This window comes from Juglans regia, chromosome 7 (assembly GCF_001411555.2).
Source record: "Juglans regia cultivar Chandler chromosome 7, Walnut 2.0, whole genome shotgun sequence".
Taxonomy (NCBI): domain Eukaryota; kingdom Viridiplantae; phylum Streptophyta; class Magnoliopsida; order Fagales; family Juglandaceae; genus Juglans; species Juglans regia.
In genome coordinates this window covers 51,118,800-51,143,521 of record NC_049907.1, presented here as the reverse complement: position 1 = coordinate 51,143,521, position 24,722 = coordinate 51,118,800, and the positions used below count along the sequence as shown (strand labels likewise).

The window sequence follows — 24,722 nt, the reverse complement described above, 5'->3', positions numbered from 1 at the left end:
CGATGAGTGTATTGGTGAGTTCTCTGTTTCGACTTTATTCAAAAATATGAGTGATGGATAGGAATGGGCTTTTGTAGGGTCTTATGGTCCTAACATGGACAATGATAGGCGAAGGTTGTGGGAGGAATTGGCGGATATATACTCATTATAGGATGTGCCGTGGTGTATGGGGGGTGATTTCAACATTACTCGCTTTCACAGTGAACGATCAGGACATCATCGGCATAATATGGCCATGGAGGAATTCTCTAAGTTCATTTTTTATCTAGACCTTATGGACCTTCCCTTGATGGGGGGTGAGTACACATGGTCTAACAGCCGGGCTTGGTCGAAGTTGGATAGATTTCTTGTCCTCTCCATCATGGGAAGCCCACTATCCAGAAGTAAGTAAAAAAAGGTTAGCTCGAGTTAGTTCAGATCATTTTTCCATTCTTCTAAATTGTGGGGGCATTCATAGGGGTCGCTGGTACTTCAAGTTTGAGAACATGTGGCTAACAGCGAATGAATTTATAGAGACGGTGCGTGCTTGGTGGGCATCGTATCAGTTTAGTGGCACTCCCAAGTTTCATTTTAGCAGGTAAGCTTAAGGCTCTAAAACAAGATCTAAAGAAATGAAATTTAGAAGTTTTTGGTCACATAGACAATCAGAAGTCTACTTTCTTGGAGGAATTGCAGGACATAGAGGGTAGGGAACTATTGGGAGATGCCTCGAAGGAGGTATTATTGAGTAAGGGCACGGATGTGACAAAGTTGGAGAGGGTTTTGTTGTCAAAGGAGATATCATGGCGTCAAAAATCCATGGCTTTTTGGTTGAAAGAGGGTGATAGATTTACAAAGTTCTTTCACAAAGTGACTAATTCACATTGGCGTAACAATGTTATTGAGTCGCTTCATTCTAGTACTCAGATGTTATCCTCATCCCAAATTAGAAAATCTTATTGACATTATTATGAGACTCTTCTCACCGAATCGGCAATTTGGAGGCCGAAGCTTGATGCTTTGTCTTTTGAGACGATTGCTCCGCAATATGTGAGTGTTTTAGAGAGACATTTCGATGAAGAAGAGATTTTCAAGGTCATCTCTGGTATGGCTAAGGATAAAGCGCCAGGCCCGGATGATTTCTCAATGAGTTTCTTCCAAACTTGTTGAGATGTTGTAAAAGGTGATGTCTTGTAGGTGTTCAGTGAATTCCACGATTTTCAGAAGTTTGAAAAATCCCTTAATGCGACATTTATTGCTCTCATCCCCAAGAAACACGAGGCTTCGATTATAGAGGATTTTCGTCCAATAAGTTTGGTTAGTAGTGTTCATAAAATTATATCGAAGGTGCTTGATAACCAACTTAGTGCAGTGTTGGAAAATATTATATCCAAGCCTCAGAATGCTTTTATTCGTGGGAGACATACTCTTGATTCGTTGCTCATAGCAAATGAGAGCCTCGATGCTAGATTGCGGGAGGGAAGTCTAGGTATTCTCTGTAAGCTTGACATTGAGAAGGCTTATGATCATGTGAATTGGGAATTCTTCTTGTACCTGCTTGAGAGGTGTGGCTTTGGAAATAAGTGGATTTCTTGGATGAGTCATTGTATTTCAACTGCCCAATTCTCAGTTCTAGTTAATGGCACGCCTGCTGGGTTTTTTGATAACTCGAGGGGTTTGCAACAGGGAGATCCATTATCTCCTCTTCTATTTGTTATCATTATGAAGGCGTTGAGTAGGATGGTGCAGGCTACTGTTGATGGGGTTTTTTATCTGGTTTTCAGGTGGGAAATGGTTTTGACGACCCATTTATCATCTCACACCTTCTTTTTGCATATGACACTCTGGTATTCTGTGAAGCGGATAGCAGTTAGGTCCAAACTCTACAAGCATTGTTACTTTGTTTCAAAGCAGTGTCAAGGCTCAAGGTGAACCTTAGCAAATCTGAGATTGTACCGGTGGGTGAGGTTCCTAATATCCGCAGTCTAACAAGTCTTTTGGATTGTAGGGTGTCCTCATTCCCAATAAAATATTTGGACCTTCCGTTAGGAGCAACTTTCAAGAGCACACTCACTAACCTCTCCACGTATTTCTTATCTCTTTTTCCTATGCCTGCAGGGGTGGTGAATAAGATTGAGAAACTTTTTAGGACATTCTTATGGGGAAGCCTAGGGGAGGAGAAGAAATTACAACTGGTTAGTTGGAAGACAGTATGTGTCCCAATTGTGAATGGAGGGTTGGGTGTGTGCAACTTGAGAACCTTTAATAAAGCACTATTGGGGAAATGGCTTTGGAGATATCATCGGGAGGGGGGAGCATTGTGGAAGGAAACTATAGACGCGAGATAAGGTGTTGTTTCGAGCGGTTGGTGTTCCAACGAAGTGAGAGGGAGGTATGGAGTGGGGTTATGGAAGTTTATAAAGATGGGGTGGATATGTTTTGAAAATCATATTCGCTTTGTAGCCGGTAAGGGCAACAGAATCAGTTTTTGGCAGAACGTGTGGTGTGGAGATCATGCATTGGAAAGGATTTTTCCGGCTTTATATCATATTGCAGCTAATAGGGAGGTTTCAGTGGCTGATGTGCGGTTATTTTCTCATGGTTCGCATCAGTGGAATATTCTGTTTAATAGGGATTTTCACGATTGGGAACTAGCTATGGTTACAGACTTTTTCAACCTATTACATTCCTTGGGGACTACTAAGGCACAACATGATAGCTTGAAGTGGAGGTCTACGGATCATAAGTTATGTACTGTTAAGATGTACTATAACCTTTTGATAACACAGGACCATACTTCGTTCCCCTGGAAGAACATTTGGAGGTCTTGTGTGCCCTCCAAATTTGCTTTTATTATTTGGAACGCCGCTCTTGGGAAGATCTTGACCACGGACAATTTGAGGAAGAGAGAATGTGTAGTGATGGATTGGTGCTACATGTGTAAAAAAAATGGAGAATCGGTGGATCATCTCTTACTACATTATGACGTAACAAGGGTGTTGTGGGATGAGATCTTTCGGAGGGTTGGTTCGCTTGGGTAATGCTTATGAGGGTGGTGGATTTGATGGGTTGTTGGAGAAAATTGCAGGGCTGTCATCAAGTGGCAGCAGTTTGGAAGATGATTATGTCGTGTATCATGTGGTGCATTTGGATGAAAAAGAATGCGTGCAGTTTTGAAGACAAGGAACGCACAGTGGTGGAGCTGAAGAATTTTTTTCTAAATACCTTATTGCTTTGGTTTTCTGCTATTGTTTTAACTAGGAATAATATTCATGACTTCTTGTCTTTAGTTCATCACTCTTAAAATGTATTTAGGTGTTCTTTTGTATACTTCATGTGTACGTGGTACATGCCTATTTCATTCATATCAATAAAATTTATCTCTTACTTATCAAAAAAAAAAAAAACCCACAATCAGGATAATATTTAACCGGAAAAATGCTCCACTGAATCCACTCTACTTGTTCCTCATTAATCCAAATCCAAAGACGGGAAACTTGTCCACCATATCAGACTTCTTTCATTTTCCAAAAGAACCATTGGGTAGTAAACTTGTATGGAAAGGCCACTGCCAAAGCCAATTTCCGGAATTCATATAAGAGTGATGAGTTAGGCACAACCTAAGGTGCTAGAGCTTATCACTTATCAGGCACTTTAGCTTTGTAAATTGCCCCACCTCAAACAAACCTTAATACGTATACTGGTTGACTCACAGTATTCATGCAATTTCACAAAATCCTAGAATTATATGCCAAGCCTCATGAACGAGACGGACGGACCATTTATTGACTGGAAGAAAACTCATAACACCAAATAGGTTTCAACCGATAAAAGCATCCATCCAAAGCTTTAAACTGGACTCAAATTCAATCGCAAAATATACACACGTATAGATATATATATATATATATATATATATATATTCTAAATTCGCATAACTAGCATTTTCCCAAGTAGAAGCTCACCATATTCGTTCCCAATATATCAATAATCGGTACGATAGTCGCCTCGGTAATCGCTGTAATCGTCTCGCGCAGCCAAGTCATTCTCGACCCTATCAGCGATCTTCTCCTCTTCATACTTCAATTCCTCTTCCAATGCGAGCCCACCCAACGCTCCAGCGACCGCGCCCACAGCCAATCCAGTCCCCAAACCCATTTTCGAGGACTTCGGCTTCTGATCGTACGGCGAGTAATCCACAGGTGCCGACGGCCCACTGGGCCCCGCAGGCACACCGTAGTTCACGGGCCGATCGAAGAACGGCCTGGGTGGCATCGGTGGTGGTGGCGCACTGGAATAGTACCCTGGATAGTACCCAGAATACGCATCAGGATATGAACTATATGGATACGGAGGCGGCGGCGACGGTGAAGGCGATGGAGACGGGGCGGGCAGTGGTGAAGTGTACGGAGATTGCGAGTAACCCCTGTAGTCGCGCGGTGGAATGACAGGGGCACTGGAGTAAAAATAGGTCGGCGGAGGGGCAATATGGTAATCTGGAGGCAAAGGGCGTTCACGGACGGCGAGCTTTAGGCGGATCTTGCCCTGGGGACGACCGGACGGACGGACGAGATGGAACGTTCTGATACCGGTCGATTCGTCGGGGTTTTCGGTGAGGTCCTTGAGCGGGACACGGAGTGTGCCGACCAAGGGCTTGGGGGTCTCTGAAGGTTTGGAGTGGAAGATCTCAAGGGTGAGGACAGATTCTTGGAGAGGGAGGGCCAGTGGAAGGGTGAATCGTTCGTTCCAAACGGGGCGGGTGGAGCCGGCGTCGTCGGATTTGGTGGCTAGTCGGCGGTCGGGGTCAACCCAGAAGACTGCGTAAGGCTTGAGGTCACCGATCTTCCAGTTTACGTTCTTTAGGTGCTTGGCGGAGACGATGGTGAGCTCCAGGTCCAGAGACTTCGGTGGCTGAGGGCGAGAGGAGGCCATGGCTGTCTGTGGTAACGAGGGAGATAAAAATCAGAGGACTGTTATTTGCTTGGGATACTAATTACCAAAGGCCGAAGTGATTGGGTATAAAGTTGACGTTCTTTCCATTCATGGGTCGGTTTGTCCTTTGGTCCGTGGACCGTGGCCCAAGATAAGTAAAAAACTCCTACTAATATTGATATATTTAAAGTAATATTATATTCAGTTACGAAATATGTAAGTATCATATAATTTATTTTTAAAAAAATATAATCTATTATTAAAAAATTATTTTTTTATCATATGAATTATGTATTTATTTTTTTTTTAAAATAATTACACGGTGCTTACATACTTATGATTGTAACTATCATTTCTCATATTTTTTAGTCGTGCTAGCATGCCGTCCAGCTTTGATTGCTAGGCGTGCCCGCTAGCACAAAGTTACTTTTTTATTTTTATCTTTTTTTTTATATTTTTTAAATATATTTAAATATTAAAAAAATAAAAATATATATCAATACATTAAAAATCATTTTCTCAATCATTAAATACAAAAAAAAAATAAAAAAAATTAAATACATGAGCGATCAAAATAAAAGGACAAACTCAGACGACATACTAATATTTTCCTATATTTTTTAAATTAACATAACACTACTAATATAAATATCACTAAATACAAAGTTTTTCTTGCAACACCACATTATGAATCAAAATGTGAATGTTCCTCTCTTCTAACAAAGAAATAGCTAATTTAGCCAACTGATATGCAGCCAAGTTTGTCTCCCTGTAATTGAATGACACTTTCCATCCCACTCTGTACTTCAACAGTCTTTTAATGTCATGAATCAATGAACTTGCTTTTGCCGAGCTTTCATGTGAAGAGTTGATTGCATTAACTTCCTGGCAGTCTCCTTCAAAGACAACCCTTGAGAACCCCAGATCATAACACAACATCAGTGCTCTTCTCAAAGCCATTGCTTCTACAACTGCAGGTTGTAATTCAGCATCTATGTTGCAACATATTGAAGCTTGGACTTCTCCCTCTGCATCTCTAACAATAACTCCCAATCCTGAATTCTTCGAGTGTAGCATTCCAATTCATCTTCATATAATCCACATCAGGTTTTCTCCATTTCTTTTACTTCATTCTGGAACCAGTAGTCTAAATATGGTAGACAGGTTTCTGAGTATATCTATTTATTTTTTTTTTTATAGAAAATATACATCATTTCATTTATGAAATCGAAGTTACAACTGTGACTGGTCAATATAGAGAAAAAAATCAAATTATACGCCAAACTACTCATTTGTGGGAAGCTTCCCCGCACACAAATTTCTTTACGACAGACATTGTCTTAACTTTTAGGAACTCTCTACTGACAAAACTGGTTTGTCTGAGAGTACCACTCTCTGTAAAAAAAATAGAGATAACCATGTCCCACCTCCAAATGAGGAGAAGGACAAAATTACCTCCATCATTCATATGAGGAGAAGAACAAACCACCCTCATCCTCCAAAGGAGGAGAAGGACAAGACCACCCCCTCCTCCAAGAAAAGACCATTTTCGGGCTTACGTCCCAAACGATATTTTCTCATGAAAAAAAATGACTGTTAATGAAAGAAAGAATTGAATGAAAGCTCCAGCTCTTTCAAGCTGACATGAATGAATGAATGCATGAATGAAAAACAAAAAAGAAAGAAATAAAAGCATGAATGTATGAAGATACGTAACGGCCACATGAATGAATGAAAAGGGTACCAATGAATAGGCAGATTGCAATGCAGGGTAAGTAGTACTGGAAGTGCACCTAGTGCTGCCCCCTATGAAAGGGATTCCCAACCAGTGGCCACAGGCGGAATCCGGGTTCAAAGGAAGACCGCTAACCCCAAAACACACGGGGCGTAACAGTGTGTACTGGCCTATGAAAGTGATAAGAATGAATGGATGTATGCATGTACGAACGCAGGAATGCATGAACATTTAAGAAATGAAGGCACTGACAGGAGACACGTTTTAAAGAAAGGAAAGCCTTTTTAAAAGAGAAAAACCCCGTCCAGTAACGTTTTCAAAAGAATTCACGTATGCACGTAAACATGCACGAACTCTTGAAGAAATGAAGGCACTGATGGGAGAAACGTTTTACGAAAAGGATGCCCATGTTTTAAAGAGAAAAACCATGTCTAGTGACGTTTTCAAACGAATGCACGTATGACACGTATGCATGCACGTAATAGTATGTACGAGTGATGAATGCATGAATGAAAATCTATATTGTTATATTTTAATTGTATGAAGTAATGCTTACAAGTCTTCGACTCATTTTAGTTTTTATGCATGTCCCTTCCCCTCACAAGAACTGTATGATCAGGACGGACACGACCAATGGGGAAGAGCACAGAAGTTTAGGCACGAGTTTTAAACATACGAGACGCATTTTATTGTAAAAATTAATGTTTTCCTCTGTAAACCTCTTTTATCCCAAAGCACATTTCATTTTATAAACGTGGAGTCTCACACCCTGGGTATGCAAGTGAAAAGTTTTAAATAGGACGGTAATTCCCGTCGTCCTTTTTATAAAAATATTTTGGAAAAAGTCACACCACAAGGACGGGCGTTACATCAGTAGACCAACTTCTCACTAGCACGAGCCTACCTTACAGTGTGGAGGTGATGGTCGTGCCGCTACAACCGAAGTTTCGAGTTCCCCTTATGGACATGTACGATGGGACCAAGGACCCCCTTGAACACCTAGAAACCTTCAGAACCCACATGACCCTGCATGGTTTCTCAGAAAAAGTGGTTTGTAGAGTTTTCTTGCTAACCTTGAAAGGACCAGCGAGAGTATGGTTCAGATCCTTGGCGCCTGGATCCATAGACAACTTTGGGGAGTTGGCCCATCTATTCCTCTCACAGTTTATGGCAAGCAGAAGAAAGAGATGCCCCGTTGCATATCTCATTTCCATGAAACAAGGGGAATAAGAAGGTTTGAAAGCATACCTATATAGGTTCAACAAAGAGCACGTGACTACGGACGACCAAGATGAGAAGATAACTTAGGCAGCACTTTTATGAGGGGTATGGCCCCGATCCCAATTCATGGCAGAATTGGCAAGGAGGACTTTCGCCACGCTGTGAAAGTTTATGGATCAAGTTGACAATTTCATCAACACCAAAGACACACTCCGGGTCCTGACTGAGCTAAGAAAAAAAGAATTGGAGCAGACATATAGGAAAGTGAAGGCATCAACCAAGAGCAAAGCTCGAGAGAAGCTAGAAAAAGAATCACGAGACAACAAGAGGGAGAAAGCTCCTATGAGAGGCTTGGGGTTTCAATTTGACAGGATGACACTCACCGTACAAAAAGACGACTGGCCAGCCATTCAAGAAGACGGCTGTAGGAGCACTAGTCGCCACCATTGCACTTACCATTAGTCCAACACTCATAATACGGAAGATTGCATTTTATTGAAAGATGAAAGAGAACAAGCTAGGCGACCAAGACCGTTGTATCCTCTCGCTCGGAGACTAGAACGAGATTGGAGGAAGAGATCACGGGAAATAAGTGCAGAAAGGGCCAACAAACTAAAGAGGAAAGGGAGCCTGAGGCAAAGGTAGCTCAGCGGGGACCCCCGCATGGTCGCCCCCACGCACCACATCAAGAAGAATCCCCGCTGGACGAAATCAGAACCATTGCAGGAGGGTTCGCCGATGGGGGTGTAACCTCATCAGGTGAGAAGGCGCACGCTAGGCAAGCATAATACCGAGAAGTGTACTCAGTCGAGTACCGCCCCACCAAATACAAGAAAAGGGAGCCAGCCCCTGTCATGTCTTTTGCAAAAGACGACAAGGAGGGGGTCTTCTATCCACACGATGACGCCATGGTTGTGATTATGTTGGTTGCCAACTTCACCACTAGGAGGATCCTTGTTGACAATGGCAGCTCAGCAGATATCCTTTTCTGGGAAGCCTTCACCCAGATGGGGATAGATACCGTCCGACTCCAACCAGCTCCCATGTCACTGAAGGGCTTCTCGGGGGATATGGTCCAGCCGGTCGGCACCATCACATTTTCTGTCTTAGTGGTAAAAGCTCCATCATCATACAACGTTAGACTTGGCAAACCTACCCCCAACAACCTGAGGGCGGTGACGTCGACTTACCACTTGAATATGAAGTTTCTAACCCCCTGGGGAGTGTGCGAAATATGGGAAGAACAGATCCTGACACATGACTATTACGTGCAGGAATTGAAGCCAAGGGATGGCGGGGTACATGTAGTCCACAACCCGGACAATGACCATGTTCTCCTGCCCCAGCCTGAACACACCACAACAGATGGAGAGATTTGAGATGAACAGACACTTAGGAAAGTGGAGCCAAATGAGCCACTGGAGTTAATCCCTTTGAACCCAAGCCTCTCGGAAGCCATGGCTAGGATTGCCAGTGGGATGACACTCGAAATGAGGTGCGCCATGCAATAAATCCTCATGGAACACCACGATGTCTTCGCCTAGAATCGACCCATAAATCATACAACACCACCTGGGCGTGGAATCAAAAACCAAGGGAGTAAGGCAGAAACGTCGAAACTTCAGCACAGAGAAGAATATCGCCATCGTCGCAGAGGTCGACCAATTACTCGAGGTGGGCTTCATACGGGTAGCACATTACCCAAACTGGTTGTCCAACGTGGTGTTGGTAAAGAAGTAAAACTGCAAATGGAGAATGTGTGTTGACTTCACTGACTTGAATAAGGCTTGGCTGAAAGACAGCTTCCCTCTACCTTGCATCGATCTAATCGTCGACTCCATGGTGGGTTATTGCATGCTTAACTTTATAGATGCCTACTCCAGGTACAACTAAATCTGCATGAACCCCGACAATGAGTAGAAGACTTCATTCATCACTGATCAGAGACTATACTGCTACTCTGCCATGCAGTTTGGATTAAAAGACGTAAGGACCACATACCAGCGGCTAGTCAACCGCATGTTCAAGGCTCAGATCGTGAGAAACATGGAGGTCTATGTGGATGATTTGCTGGTAAAAAATGAAGCTCTCAAGCAACACCTTGACGACCTTCGTGAATCCTTTACAATATTGCGGCAGTACCAGATGAAATTGAACTCCACGAAGTTTGCCTTCAGTGTAGGCTCCAGGAAATTATTAGGTTTCATGGTTTCAGAATGAGGGATAGAAGCTAACCCAGAGAAAGTGGAAGCCATACTCCACATGGCCCCTCCTCAAAACATCAATGAAGTGCAAAAACTCACTAGACGGATAACGGCTCTTTACAGGTTCGTGTTGAGGTCCACCGACTAATGTCTACCGTTTTTTAAAATATTGCAGAAAGCACGAGCTTGGGATGACGAGTGCAACCAATCTTTCGAGGCTCTCAAGAAACATCTCATAAGCCCTCCACTGCTCAACCAACCCAGATGTGGAGAAACCTTGGTCCTGTACCTATCAGTCTCCCCGCAAGCAGCTTCCTTGGCCCTGGTATGAAACGAAGAGGGAATCAAAAAACCCATGTACTACACCAGCTGGGCTTACCTAGGAGCAGAGGCTAGATACCCACGCATAGAGCAATTCCTCTTCGCCTTAGTGGTGACCACACGACAACTCCGCTCGTATTTATAGGCTCACTTAGTGAGGGTCCTCACTTAGACCCTTTTGAATAAGATCCTTCAAAGACCAGACGCCTGAGGCAGCCTTAGGAATTGGGTCATGGAACTGAGCAAGTTCGACATCGAGTACGCACCCCGAAATTCTGTTAAAGGGTAAGTATTGGCAGGTTTTGTGATAGAATTCACTAGCTTCCCAGAAAAGGTCGAACATGCACCTCCTGTGAAGCCCTAGCAGGTTTTTGTTGACGGCTCGTTCTGCTGGGCTAAAGGGGGAGTGAGGGTACATATTGTTACAGACATGAGCAAAAAGCATGATTACGCTATTAAGTTAGCATTTAAAATAAAAAAAAAATGAGGCAGAATATGAGGCATTGTTATCTAGTCTAGTGATCGCACATCTTTGGGTGCCAAAGAAATAGAGTTATGAGTTGGTTTTCAGCTAGTGGTTAATCAAGTACGAGGAGAGTTCGCTGCGAAGAGCAAAAAATTGAAGAAGTATCTAATACTGATAGAAGGCAAACACACCCAATTTAGATACTTTCAGATCCAACAAGTGCCGAGAATAAAAAAAAAATTTAAGTTAGCGCGAGCGGCGTCTGAGCATGAAGACTCTCCTATGCCAGAACAAACAGGGATTAAGACTGTTAAGATACCTGCTGTGGGAATAGAAGTGGTAGAAGTAAAGTCGGAAGCTCTGGAATGGTTGTTGGATATTAGCAAGTACATAGATGCCAATGAGCTACTCGGCAACAAATGGGAAGCTAGAAAGATTAGGAACAGGGCAGAACGTTACATTCTACTCGAGGGAACCCTACATAGAAAGGGGTACTCCACACCTCTCCTGAGGTGCGTCTCATTCGAAGAGGCCTAACACGTGCTAATAGAAGTACACGGGGGAATCTACGATGACCACTCTAGAGGAAAGGTGTTGGCAGGCAAAATGATGAGGGCGGGATACAACTGGCCTCGCGCCCTTCAGGATGCGGAGGTATACGTGCGGAAATGTAGGAAATGTCATGAGTACTCTAAAGTGCCTCATTGCCCACCGGACGAACTTACATCAATCACCTCACCACGACCCTTTGCTCAGTTGGGAATTGACGTAGTGGGCCCCCTCCCCCAGGGCAAAGGAAGGGTAAGATTTGTAGTAATGGAAGTGGATTACTTCATTAAATGGGTAGAAGCCGAGGCGTTGGCAACGATTAAGGCAAGCAACATCACTCGTTTCTTGTGGAAGACTGTCATTTGCAGATTTGGCATCCCTATATCATCATATCGGATAATGGAAGGAAAATTGACTCTGACCACTACCAAGACTGGTGCGAGGACTTGGGGATCAAATTCTGATACTCGTCTCTAGGATATCCTCAGTCCAATAGGCAAGTGGAGGTGACCTACAAGACATTGATGGGTATACTTGAAGCTCAACGACAAAAAGAGGACCTGGGCAGAGGAACTCCCCAGAGTTTTTATGGGCATACTGAATCACAGTAAGGACCCCGACTAGATAAACACCCTTCACTCTCACTTACGGACATGAGATGATGCCGCCAGTCGAGGTTGGGATCCCTACCTACAAGGTACAACACTTGAGCAAAACTCCAACAATGAACGACTATAAGAACAACTTGACTTGCTGGAGGAAATCAGACTTGAAGCAGAAGTAAGGACAACCATCAACAAGAGGAGTGCGTAACGATGTTTCAACAAACGGGTACGCTACGGGCATTCAAGATAGGGGATCTCGTGCTAAAACAGACAGGGATGACTACCCAAGATGAAGGAAAACTAGGCCCTCAATGGGAGGGCCCCTATGTGGTCACAACCAACATTTTCCTGGGCTCTTACTAGCTCCAAAACTCCCAAGGGAACGAGCTACCACACCCCTAGAACGCCGAGTATCTACGAAAGTTTTATTGTTAAAGAGCTTATAACTTGTAATTTACATTTACATGCCAACAATGTAAACTCTATTAATGGAACTATGGTTTTTTAGGAGCCACACCACATTTATATGCCACGCCATATTAATAACACCACCCCAGAAGTCACGCCGCATTAAAAGATTCTGACAGGCAAACAATTAAAATGACATGAACTCCCTGAAGCAAGGTATGGATTGTCTCCCACCCAAAAACCAGGCATAAAAGCTGACCTCCAAGTACGAAGAACTTTCTCTTACTCCTCTAACCTCTCGCACAAATTATTAAAGAAATATAATAACTTAAGCATCATAGACTTTCTGGCTTCTACTAAGGTCCCCTTTTTCCTGTATTTTTTAAAGTGTGTAGATACAAAAATCAAGATTCAAATTGCTGAAATCCGAGCTAAAGATGTATGAAATACGACGTTAACATGCATATTTAATGTGAAGCTAAAATTATCCAAAATAAAATTAGAGGATGCATGATATCCCGTGGATAGGACCATAAAGTTCAAAACGAATTGTTGAAGATATATTTAATTCGCCCCAAAATTCGGTTGGGTGGCTTTTATTCAGCCATCGTTCAGTAGACCGCGCTTTGAAGAAGGTTTTAACACACCACTGCGATGCTCTGACTGAACTGCCCCCTCATTCTCGACCATTTCTCAAGCAAAACCCCACCTGGACCTCCCAAAGACAAAAATAAAAATGCAAGACAATAAACCCGAAATCGCCACCAAAAACTCTAAGAAGGCCAATCTCTTAGACCACCACTCTATCAAGCACATCCTCGACGAGTCCGTCTCCGAGGTAAATCCAAAGAACAGAAAAGCCTAACTTACCTTTTTTTTATTTTTTTAGATCTATGATCATGTTCTTTTTTATTTATAATAAAAATATGTATACTTCTTTAATTTTTTCCATAGATTGTAACGAGTCGTGGATATGTGGAAGACGTGAGGATGAGCAATATACGATTGTTGATGGGCACGATTATAATCATCATTGCTCTGGCGGCTCAGTTTTACAAGAAAAAGTTTCCTGAGAACAGGAATTTTCTCATCGGCTGCATCTTATTATATCCTTTGTTCTTCCCTGGTTTTTGTATTTTTTTTTTCGTGTGACTTCTCTTTTTCATTGATGAGAAAATCCGTCTCGTTTCTGGCAAAATGCGGGATAGGGAAAGGGAATCTAAATATTTCCGGTTCGAGTTTTAAAAATATTTAGCTCGTGTTGATAATGCGTTGGCTTTCGTTTTCAACTTTGTTTGATCTTTGACTCTGGCAAGTATATAGTCTTCAATGGGTTATTGCAGCTGATCATCTACACAAAGGAGAAGAATGAAATTCTGTTTACTTATCCCCCTGCGGTAATATCTCTTTCCATATGGAAACTTAGCAATAATTCTAGACGCTGTGTTTGTCTTTGGAAATACAATCTGCTTATTGAAAGAAAAGAGGATCAAGTGATTTATATTACAACATAAATATCATACATTTTTTCGATACCTGTATGACTACTTTCATCAGCACTGAAGTTAATCCCTATCCCAAGTTTCGTGGAATGAGGAAGGGATGGAGTGTGAGCTATGGTAACAAAGTTTTAGGAGATCTGCCTCTCTGATTTACAAAGCTTGCGCTAGAGTGTGTGCTTTATGGTTAGGGAAGAGATAGCTGGATGTTTGATATTTGAAGATTATTGATGGAGTTAAGGGAAAGTGAGTTGTCAAGTCAGCCCCTTGGGTAATTTTCTGCAAAATTTGTCGGACGAGGTTTTATGTATGTAAGATTGGTTAAAAGCCATAATGTTCCACGAATATAATGCATTCTTTTTGGTATCATAGGTTATGTTCTAGTGGCAATTGCTCTAAAGAGAACCTCATGTAAGCCATAAATTCTTGACTTGATTCTAAATCCTTCCATAATTGATTTTAATAGTACCGACACTGGTTGCATAAGATAGTTGACTCGAGGTATTGGTGGCGAATCATCAGGGTTTAGTTTTCTGGATGAATGGATGAAATACTGCATGCTTCAAACTATTTTATTTTAAACCATCAGTCGCATATTGTATGGCTACTTCTATTCACGGGTCTTGCTGATGAAAAAAGGCCCTGGATTATATATGAATTTTGTTACAAGTATTAAAAAAATTATGAATGAAGGCCCTTATTGAAGATTGCTCAAGTTTGTTCATGCGAGCCTTTGCATTCCATGGTTGGGAGTTTAGAAGTAGCCATGCTTTTCTTTAGAGTGACAATAGCATAATTAGCTTTGGGGAATATACAATGACCTGGAGACAGCTCTCAAGATATACAATTCTGAGCTTAGTCATTACATAATATTTTTAAAAGATTGATATGTTGGGTTAGATTGTGGGGTTTCTCTGCAAACTCACGTCCCCTTCAGATGTGTATCTTCTTCTTCTTCTTCTTCTTCTCTCTCTCTCTTTCTATACCAGCGTTAGTCATTGGCATGATGGGGGATAATTTGCTTGGCAGCGTGTCCTAAGAGTAAGTGTAATGGGGAGTGGTAACATCTTATCTTTCATCATTGCGTGCTTTCTAGGGCCTTGATCTTCCATTAATAATCTTACACCTGGTTGGATTGTTTATCCCTGCCGGGTCTTTATGCGGTTAGGGGTGGAAGATGGAAGGAAGAGTAGCAGGGCAGCTTGGTGCTGTTGAAGGAAATATAAAATACAAAAATCTTTGAAGTATTGGACTAGTCTTGCTAAAGCTTTAAATGTCATCTTGTAATGTGATTTCTTACATAGATGTTGATTTTGTGATCATCGCACTTATCCATGAAAAAGAGTTCCTTTTTGGAGGTTTTGGTTCTTTTTAAATCTAAGCTGTCTTTAAGGTCTGACCTTTGGATACCTTCTGTGTGCAGAGCATATCATTTTCTTTTCCTAATTTAATTGAATTCAGCTTATCAGAAAGATAAGGTGTGGGTGGGGAGAAAGGAAATTACTTTTCTTTGTTAGGCCGTGTTTATTGTTTTTTTCTCGATCTTTCCATTATGAACTTAATACCCCCTTTGAGGTCTAGCCATCATGGTCTCATAAATGCACATGTAAGCTCAGAAACCTTAGTATGCATTCTCTATTTCTGAAGGCTAAGAACTTGTTCTTGCTTGATTCGAAGAGAAGCAAACACAATGCAACCTCTCCCAATATTTTCTGTGTGCATAAATCGGGGGTGGTTTGACAGAAAAAAAGGATCTTCTAGCTAGACTCCATTTGTTTATTTACTTATAAAAAATAATATGTTGTAAGACTCCAGCAGTTGAATTATCTACCTCTGTCGGTCAAATTTGTCGTGCATACATCATACAAACTGATACAACGAAATTTAGTTGTTCTCCTATCTAATTTAGTTGCAATTTCTCTGGACAGGGATCCTTTACCAGTACAGGCTTGGTGGTGTCTTCCAAGCTGCCGAGATTTTCTGATACGTACACACTTGGCATAGTGAGTGCAGATCCTAAATCTATTTCTGCAAATCAACCAGTACAGTTAACCAAAAGTGTTACTCAATGGTCTCTCTCTCTCTCTCTCTCTATATATATATATATATATATATATTACATGCACACATGCATGTTAGCTGTACATACACATTGAACTGCACATCAATATACGCTCTGTTACGTTTCTGGTCTCTTGTGATGTTATAGGTTCACAAAGGATGGAGTTTTGGTGGAGGGTCTATTCTGGAAAGATGTTGAAGCCTTAATTAATGAATATGCAAAAGAACCAAAGAAGAGCAAGTGAATTGAAGCTTCAGACATTGTCTGATCGGGCATTGGTTCAGAACTCTAGTCATCTTTTGACGTGAATCCAGATGTTCCTCAGTGATATCATGGTTTTTGGCATTGAGAGAACCAAACAAATTGAATTAAAATGGCCGTTTGTGGTGCATGAGTCAGATCGTTTTCACTAAACAGTTATTTCTTTCTAGTTGAAAATTTTACGTCCAATCCAATGCTGAGAATGGATCTAGATAAGGATCATGCACAATAGCTAGGTAGATTTTTTGTTAGTAAAATCGTACGCGTTCTTTCCATCTGGCTTTTTTCTTGCTTCCTAAAACTTAGAAATATGTGATGGTGTTGTCAGTTGTTTACCGTGTGCTGGTTTGATGCTGTCTTTTACCAGATCCGAGTTTTGGTTTGTTACGATTTCTTATTGTATGTTTTGACGATGCCGCCGATTGTTGGGCCAATGTTCTGGAGAAGGACAAACTTCGAGACTTGGGCTTGTCTACAGGAAGTGGTTATTTCTCTATTTTTACTCAATACTGATTTCCTAGCTATGCTTTTTGTACAAAGAGTGTGCAAAAATCATTGTATCAGGCAAATTTCTTTTGAATCTGGTCATTTGATAGGGAACCTATTATTTCGATAACAATTATGCGTGCCTCAGTACGTCCTTTGATCCTTTCTCACTTGTGAGATTCAATCATGTAAAGGATTGAAGATGGAGCGCGTGAAAAGGGTCCTTGTCGATGTACATTAGGTCAGTTTGAATTTTAGAAGTGTTTCATCTTATTTTATCATTATAATTTTATTAAATTTTTATACAAAATATAATAAATAGTTTAATTTTTTCAAATTTTAAAATAATAATATTATTAAAAAAATAATATTTTATTCAACTTATTTAAAATCATCTCAATTCATCTTTAAACTAATTTATCTCAATTCATCTTTAAACTAACATCTGAATCAGACGGGGCAATCATGTAAAGAGCGGGTGAAACGGGTCCTTTCGATGCACATTAAGCTTCCATCTTTTTGAGAAAAAAAGAGAGAGAAGTTAACCTCGTCACGGTAACAAATAAAGAGGATGAGTTTGATATTGTGATCCAGAGGCATATACCCGGCATATGCTCCATAAAGTCCAATCTCATCTGGCCCTCCCGTCCCCTATGTTAGGCTTCTATTTTTTTACACCCATTCATAACGTTATATGAGTCGTTTAATGAAGCTTTAAAGAAGTTATTGTATAATGATAAGACAACATCGGATATGACAATATGACCTGTTAATATATGAAATGAATAATGGTAGATATAATAGTAAAATGTGTAAATATTTAATAATTATTTTAAAAAAGAATAAAATTTATTATTAAAAAATTAATTAATTTTTATCTAAATTTTATATTTATTTATTTTTTTAAAAATAATTATACGATATTTTATATATTTACGACTGTAAATATCATTTTTTATAATCACAATTTTATATATTTTTACAAGTGAAAAGAAATATATAATTTTATGATATTATTATTATTTGAAAGTATTATTCGGATTCGCCATCCGATTGAGCAGCAGAACTACGAAGACAATCATTTCAGTAAGTGGGACCTACAAAAGAAGGTATCTGTCGGTGAAGTGGGTCCGCATCTTTGACACATCGTTAATCTATGGGTCGAAAATCCAAACTAATAAAAAAATTAAAAAAAAAATCCCTTCACCAAAAGAAATATGCCAAAAAAAAGTAAGAAAAATAGTGATCCATAATAATTGGTCAATGTAGTCCCCCCCATTCATTATTTAACCAAACGGCCAGCTCGTACTTTGTTGTTCCCTCAATCCTCGTTAATCTCAATCCCTCTCCGACGCGCACGCTATTATACACCAGCGGTACCTACATCACCCTCCTATTTGGCGCTGCGCTTCCTTCCTTCTTTCGTTCCTTCCCTACACGCAAATGTCGGCTACGATTATGACGTGGCAGTTCCCAAAACGTCCAGTCCCTTGGTCCCGCATAAACATTTGTGGGACAAACTTATGAAGAAGATGACGTGGAATGCAATCATGCTCGGACTTGAAACCGACTCTAAAAAATCTCATTTCACAAACCGATTTCAAGTCCGCCAGGCTTCCCCCCCGGGTCTCCGCTCCTCCGCGGCCTGTTATTTAATGGACCCGGGCGCATCTTATCCTACCATTTTTGCGCACACAATTCCTGTGGGAGATATTTGTTTCTCTCTCTAAAACTCGGTCCTTCTATCTCTATCTCACGTTCCTTATTGCGATCGATTTCCTGAGGATTTGAGTCTGTTTCCACGTTTCTAATTCGGTTTTATATATTCCGAAGCTAGGGTTTCGAATCTGCTTACGGATTGTTCGACTTTGTTGAGGGGAAGTTTCTGAGATTGGATATGTCGAACTCTACAAACCAAGATTCAACTAGTAACGATAAGATCGAGGATCTTGATCGCTCGAACCGATACGATGGCGAGGACTTTGACGATTCGTCGTCGGTGGATGCGCTCTCTTCCTGTGACGTCGGATCCGTTGCGAGTTCGAGTGGCTCACGAGAGAGCGGTGGGTCGACAAGCGAGATTGGGCTCACGGAGCGGTTGACGGATGTTCTTGTGGACGGAGGAGATGGAGATCTGTTGCTTCAGCAGAACGATCGCGAAGACCGGGTTCTGCGGTGGCTACAGGCTTTGGATATGCAAGTGATGGGGGCTTGTCGAGCGGATGAGAGGTTGAAGCCTTTGTTGAAGACAAACGCTTCGAATGGAGTCGCTGAGGATCGCCTGCTGGTTCATTTAAGTCAGGTATGTATCTTATTTGAAGATAATTTGATTCTCTGAGATTTGGATACTTTTTCATCAAAGAGTTCACCGCTTCTGTGGTGGAAGTTTGTTTGGCGATTCTATGTAGGAATTGGTGTGGTGGCAGGTGATGGTTGCACGGTTTCACGAATTGGCCGTGAGTCAAAACATGGACATGATTAATTGTGCATCGTGTTGAATTGATGATTTCCATATATGTATTTTGTCCGCAGAAGCTTTCTCTCATGCCATATTTATTTGTTGTTTATACATCTCTATACTTAAATGATGGATTCTATTTTGTTTTAATGAACAGAATTTCGAGCCAGCAGAGGTTGGTATGCTAGCGAGGTGCTTCTGTATACCTCTAGTTTCTCTTCGTGTGGGAAAGATCAGCAGGCAAGGAAATCAGTTGTGCCCAACTGGTACAAGGTAATTTCCGTAACATGGATGTCGGCATGTCTATATGTTTTATGTTCTTGAGATGTGCGATGGCGTGTTTGATAACATTGCATATGACGTTTTGTACCTTTTCCAAGTCATCGTGTTTCAAAAGTAGTTGAAAGCTCTACTTCTTTTTGTCGCTCTTTCGGCTTTCCTTTGTTATGATTCTGAAATCTCCCCATGTATACCTTTAATTTGATTAGCGTTCTACGAAAATAACGATCTCTGAAGTTACTTACAAAAAAAAAAAAAACATACTGACAATAACAATCTGAAATAACTGTATGATTCATTTCTTGCTGCAGTAGAGGTCAATCATTATTTATTCTTGTGATTCCTCAAACTGGTGATCCTCTCTCAGGAGGGGCAATAATTTTGATGTCAAGCTCTAGAAGTTCATTTTGACATGCATCATCAATAGATTGTTGTTTGAGGAATAAATTCTTAACTGTCAATCACTGTTGCACCTCTCTACATTTTGGTGTTCTGCATCCGTGTCATTAGTTTTACAAATACAATGCCATTGATGTTTCTTTTACCTCCTTCCAGTGAGAACACATATATGGACAATGTTTTGGGCCATTTTGTAGCTATTTCATGTAATTGATTATGAATATTCCGTGCAGGCAGCCGGTGTAAAAATATGCCATGCTACTAATATTCTGATATTTCACAGTATATATATAGCACATGCTAATATACCTTTTAATTTGTCTGTGATTATAAATGTTAAAGCTCATGAATGTGTATATAGATACATATATATTGGTTTTAAGAACTTCTGCGTGCTTTGGATTTCAGCAGATACTTGCACAACAACTTTTGTTTGTAATCTTCTTGCTGACTCTTAACCTTGTGAAAAGATTTTTTTTGTCTCCATACTTTCAAGCAGTCCTTTTAGTTGATCTTGTTTCTGAATATGGTTGATAGTGATTTTTGCCAGTTTTATTTTTTTCATATGTTCATGATGGGTTACCTCTTAACTCAAGCGGACAGGGAGGTCATTTAATTTTTGACTTGTTACATGTTGGGGTTGCATGTTACAATGTCTAGAAAGTATTTGAACTGCAATCATGTAATGGCTGCATATGCAAGATTCTATTTTCTTGTTTGATAGACTGCTGCATCTTGACATGACACTGCATAGCTGTGGTTGCATTTTCACATGGGGCGACGTGATGGAGGTTAGTTTGATGATTATACCCAGTTTCACTGGTTATAAGAATAAAAGTCAACTGTTAGTTCTTGTATCATTTTCTCATCCTTCCCAGAGAATGAAGTGAAATAAAGGTAGCTTGAGTTTTCTTACATAAGGAGTCTGTTCATGATAGAATTGATCTTAGCTTTCCTTCACTTGTGAATCTAGTTTCTGTTTACTCCAATTTAGTGAATATCCTTTTTTTTTTAATGTTAATTATCTTTTAGATGGTAGTCACCTTACCCTTCTCTTGTATTCTTCTATGGCATCTTCGTTTAGAAGATTTTTTTTTTTTTTGTTTGTTTGGGGGACGGGGGATTAAGTTTTGATCGAGTGTTTGAACTCTTCTTCTACAGTTACGTTTTGTGTATACAGTGTTGCTGGAAAGCATATCCGTGTTGGTGATAAATAGAAATATCAGGAATCTATATTTTAGCTTATTGATGGTGAAAATCTTCATTATTCCAAATAAATATATCTTTTGACTTGTAGGTAAAGTGGGCGTATTCTATTATGATCTCTGAATTAAGAGGAAGTAAAGGTAGTTTCATGCTCCTGTATTATATATATAGCTTGCTGCTGCCTTTTGGATTTATAGGGTTGACATTTGTAATTTGAATTGAATTTGAGTGTAAAATGCGTTGTCTTATATGCTCTTGATTCTGTTAGACTCTGTCTGTGTACCTTTCTCTTAAGATTTATTTTTGGACTTGGATAGTCTAATTTCTGCACTATACATGTTAACGTTTACCTTCTGTTCATTGAAAACGATGTTTCGCTTTATGCGTCTCTTTCATGAATTTGTCACTTGGTTTGAGGATACGTGTGATTATTAGATATATATATATATATATCCTTTGTCTTCTTTAAATTCATTTGCCAATGACTTCTTTAGCATCTGTACTGTGTTGCTCGAGAAGTTTGAATAAACTAACAAGGTTCCATAAGTAATGCATTGTTGAAGCCGGTCAATGCATAAACCCAAAAGAAAAAAGTGATATATGAAGAGCTATATTTTGAACTTAATGCTCAACTCCATATACATTGAAGGAGGTTTGGCAAAAGTTAAACTAGTACAACTAAGTATTTGTCATTTTTAATAAGTTTGGGGTCGAAGACTCGAAAGTCTGAAAAAGGAAGAAAACTCTGTGCTGGATAATTTGTGAAACTTAGTAGTCATTCTCAGTTAATTTGACCTCGTCCAGGACTATTTTCTCCACTGGAGAAGCAGGTACTGGATTTGTTTACATGTGTTTTGTTTGTTTGGTGACTTTGTCCAACGGAGAAAATGTATAGAACATGACATGCTTTAGCGTTTCTTTGCTACTGAGTTGGGGATTATATTTAGCACTAAACAATTTGCAGGAAATCCTGTAAATCATATCTGAAACAACATTAATAGATACCTTTTAAAAAAAAGACATTAGTATATACCTATCAAAAAAGAAATTAAAAGGCATTAATAGATGAATTAGGTGAAAAGTATTATTTTTGATAAACCAAGAAGAGTTTTAGTACAAATCGCCAAAGGTGGAAAAATGGCGGTAGAATTGATGTTTAAACTGAAGAATAGGTGAAAATCTTTGACGGGACAGTACTTCTAATTACATTTTCTGTTTTTATTGGCTCTTGATAACAATCCAAACATTACGTTGTAATATCTACTTATTTACTTTGTTGGATGTAGTTTTGGTAGTCATTTCAGTATTCAGTTTTTCTAAGTCATTCTTCTTCTCTCCATTTTTGCAGGGGAAATCTGAATCTTATAGTTTTGCCTACATCTGATCTGCGTCTCTCATTCACTGGAGACGACGGTCTGACCGAGAGATTATTTACCATCAGTAAATCCCAGTGCACTTCTGTAGAAGTGGATGAGATCCCAGCAGATAATTCTGGCCGATCATTCCATATCAAGATCCCAGATGGCCAGGTTTTCTACTTTTGGTGCTCTGAGAAGTCGAAGCTTTTGGGAGCTGAATTGCTTGCAAAGGTGTGCCTGACTTCAAGAATGCACGTGTGCACACACTCCACTGTCATGATACTTTGAGTGGGCCTTGACTCTGAAATTTACTACTTGCAAGTTGAAATCGATTTGAGAAGAAAAAGAATCTGCTCAAACTATTTTACATGCGACTTTCTCTGGTAGAGTGGTTAATTTAATTTTTTTGCGTTTCCCTTCTAACAGATGAGGGATTTACTCGTGAGGAAGCCTTCTATTGCTGAATTGACCGGAATTTGTGAGTCACGCCTCAGCTGCTTTGCAACTCATCTTCGTGCCTATCTGGTTGCAACAGTGGGTAGTTCACGAGCAAGTTCTCCAGGATCACCCATTCCTTCCTTGGGTACCACCACTGAACTGTTTGATACATCTCAGAATGGAATGTCCTCATCAATGTCGACAAAATCTTTGCGATCTCGGCACTCTGGAAGTCAAGCAGCAAAAGCAAATTCTTTTCATCAGGGTAGCCTGAGTCCAAGATCCAGTTCCTTTAAAGAGGGCCTGCCAAGAAACTTGTCTTCTCTAAGGAGTGCTGCTAGGGAGAAGTTGCGACGGCGAGGGGACAGTCATGTTTCTTCAGTTGACAATCTGACCATTACTTCATCAACTGCATTTGAAGCATCCTCATCAAATAATTCTGCGAGTGACAAGTTCCCAGAAATCACCAGGAATATGTCGTACTCCCCATTGAGTTTTCTAGAGTCACTTGGGAAATTAGCTGCGGTACCAGCTCTTAGCCCCACAACTCAAATCTCTTGTGTAGCCTCGCCTCTCTTCTCCCCTTACTATTGTTGGTGCCCTCCCGGTATGCCAACTCTGCAATTCTCAGCCGCACCTCAACAACTTCCTGTATCATCAAGTGAATCACTGCCATTTCCCTCACTTTCTTCTTTATTACCTGATACGATGCCATCCAGTTTGTTGACTTCCACATCACCTCTGGGTCTAGACGAAGCTTCCACAGTGAATTTCCCAGCATTGCGGTCAGACCAATTGGTCCGGTTGCCAATTCAAACTTCTCAGCAGATACCAACTTTCACACCTTTAATGTGTGACCCAATTGTTCACATTCCAGTTATTGATGTTTGCTCTTCTGGTCAAGGCTACCTAGTTAGTGCCGGTCCTGCTATTTCAAATGTCATTCCTCCATTGCACCAAAAACTTGTGAACCCATTGATTCCTGAAACTGACACCATGGTAGAAAAGGGTGCGAGAGAGACTCTGCGTCTGCTTATTAGTGGATCATCCCAGATGACAAAACCACCGTTGATGGAGGTATTGCCTGCTGTTCTAACAAAAGCAGATCAGAATCAAGGCATACTACTTGCTGGTAGCCGAGGTCTATACAGTGGAACCACAGATGTCGGCGTCATTGCAAAGGGCATCGCTGCCATTAGTTTGGCTTCCCTGTCTGGGAGATCTGGTGGTGGCAGCTATGAGAATACGGATATACAACAGGCGGGATCTAGTGGCTTGGGGGGATCTTTTCAAGATGAGGAGGGAACCGCTTCATGTTCAGATTGTAGGGAAGAAACTGATTGACAGAGTGCGCTCCTTCGCATGGGCTCTTTTTTAATTCCTCCGTATAAACCTGTTTTTGTTCCCACAAGTGTAGATAAGTGGCTGTAGGTTTGTCCTTTTGAGTTGTAACTAGTGAAAATCCCACCGTTTCTTGGCTCTCTTTTGAGCCATTAATTGTACTAGTTCTGGATTAGAATGTGAATGAAATTTGGATTTTGTTTTAAGTGGTGTATATTCTTGTTCCCAAGTTTGATTTTCCCCATTCGTTATTTTCGTTCTTGTTTCTGAATTCCGACTTTAATATTGATAATCCGCCATGTATTTTTCGGTTCAACTCCGAGACTGGGAGTCACCACTGCAATGAGCGATATTGTTTGATTTAAGATTATTAACTAATTTTGAACATACCTTTTATGTATTTCTGTTTCATTTAATATGATATTTTCTTCAAAAGTTCGCGTAAAATTTAGGATCTACACAACGCTATTTAACTTTTTCTGTCATACAACTTCAAAATACCATTATTAACTTTT

At 40.5% G+C, this 24,722-nt stretch overlaps 4 protein-coding genes across 6 annotated transcripts; 2 read left to right on the top strand and 2 right to left on the bottom strand.

Annotated features, from left to right (window-relative positions):
• Positions 1 to 3,723: 3,723 nt before the first annotated feature.
• Positions 3,724 to 4,981, bottom strand: LOC108991871 (protein SRC2 homolog). Its single transcript, XM_018966269.2, has one exon. The coding sequence runs from the start codon at positions 4,909 to 4,911 to the stop codon at positions 3,964 to 3,966; it is 948 nt and encodes a 315-aa protein (XP_018821814.1). The 5' UTR covers positions 4,912 to 4,981; the 3' UTR covers positions 3,724 to 3,963.
• Positions 4,982 to 5,565: 584 nt separating this feature from the next.
• LOC108991791 lies at positions 5,566 to 5,988 on the bottom strand. The gene has a single exon (XM_018966172.1). It carries the CDS (start codon positions 5,986 to 5,988, stop codon positions 5,566 to 5,568), a length of 423 nt encoding a protein of 140 aa, XP_018821717.1.
• Positions 5,989 to 13,020: 7,032 nt separating this feature from the next.
• Positions 13,021 to 16,811, top strand: LOC108991832 (probable signal peptidase complex subunit 2). Of its 2 annotated transcripts, none has more exons than XM_018966225.2 (5): positions 13,021 to 13,258; positions 13,375 to 13,526; positions 13,736 to 13,817; positions 15,848 to 15,922; positions 16,129 to 16,811. In XM_018966225.2, exons 1-5 carry the CDS (start codon positions 13,157 to 13,159, stop codon positions 16,177 to 16,179), a joined length of 462 nt encoding a protein of 153 aa, XP_018821770.1. In that variant the 5' UTR covers positions 13,021 to 13,156; the 3' UTR covers positions 16,180 to 16,811. The 2 variants fall into 2 exon arrangements, with proteins under 2 accessions (XP_018821770.1, XP_018821769.1); XM_018966224.2 differs by having other exon boundaries at positions 15,848 to 15,990.
• A 1,524-nt stretch (positions 16,812 to 18,335) lies between these two features.
• Positions 18,336 to 24,421, top strand: LOC108991830. 2 transcript variants are annotated; one of them, XM_018966223.2, is made up of 5 exons: positions 18,925 to 19,030; positions 19,115 to 19,184; positions 19,344 to 19,459; positions 22,419 to 22,659; positions 22,855 to 24,421. In XM_018966223.2, the coding sequence occupies exons 2-5, from the start codon at positions 19,158 to 19,160 to the stop codon at positions 24,208 to 24,210; spliced, it is 1,740 nt and encodes a 579-aa protein (XP_018821768.1). In that variant the 5' UTR covers positions 18,925 to 19,030; positions 19,115 to 19,157; the 3' UTR covers positions 24,211 to 24,421. The 2 variants fall into 2 exon arrangements, with proteins under 2 accessions (XP_018821767.1, XP_018821768.1); XM_018966222.2 differs by lacking the exon at positions 19,115 to 19,184 and having other exon boundaries at positions 18,336 to 19,030.
• Positions 24,422 to 24,722: the final 301 nt, after the last annotated feature.

Coding starts and splice junctions, on each gene's coding strand:
- LOC108991871 (XM_018966269.2), bottom strand. CDS start 4,911: ATGGCCTCCTCTCGCCCTCAGCCACCGAAGTCTCTGGACCTGGAGCTC.
- LOC108991791 (XM_018966172.1), bottom strand. CDS start 5,988: ATGCTACACTCGAAGAATTCAGGATTGGGAGTTATTGTTAGAGATGCA.
- LOC108991832 (XM_018966224.2), top strand. CDS start 13,157: ATGCAAGACAATAAACCCGAAATCGCCACCAAAAACTCTAAGAAGGCC. Junction 13,259..13,374: donor TCGACGAGTCCGTCTCCGAG/GTAAATCCAAAG, acceptor TTTTTTCCATAG/ATTGTAACGAGTCGTGGATA. Junction 15,991..16,128: donor ACCAAAAGTGTTACTCAATG/GTCTCTCTCTCT, acceptor GTGATGTTATAG/GTTCACAAAGGATGGAGTTT.
- LOC108991830 (XM_018966222.2), top strand. CDS start 18,626: ATGTCGAACTCTACAAACCAAGATTCAACTAGTAACGATAAGATCGAG. Junction 19,460..22,418: donor TTGTGCCCAACTGGTACAAG/GTAATTTCCGTA, acceptor CCATTTTTGCAG/GGGAAATCTGAATCTTATAG. Junction 22,660..22,854: donor GAGCTGAATTGCTTGCAAAG/GTGTGCCTGACT, acceptor CCCTTCTAACAG/ATGAGGGATTTACTCGTGAG.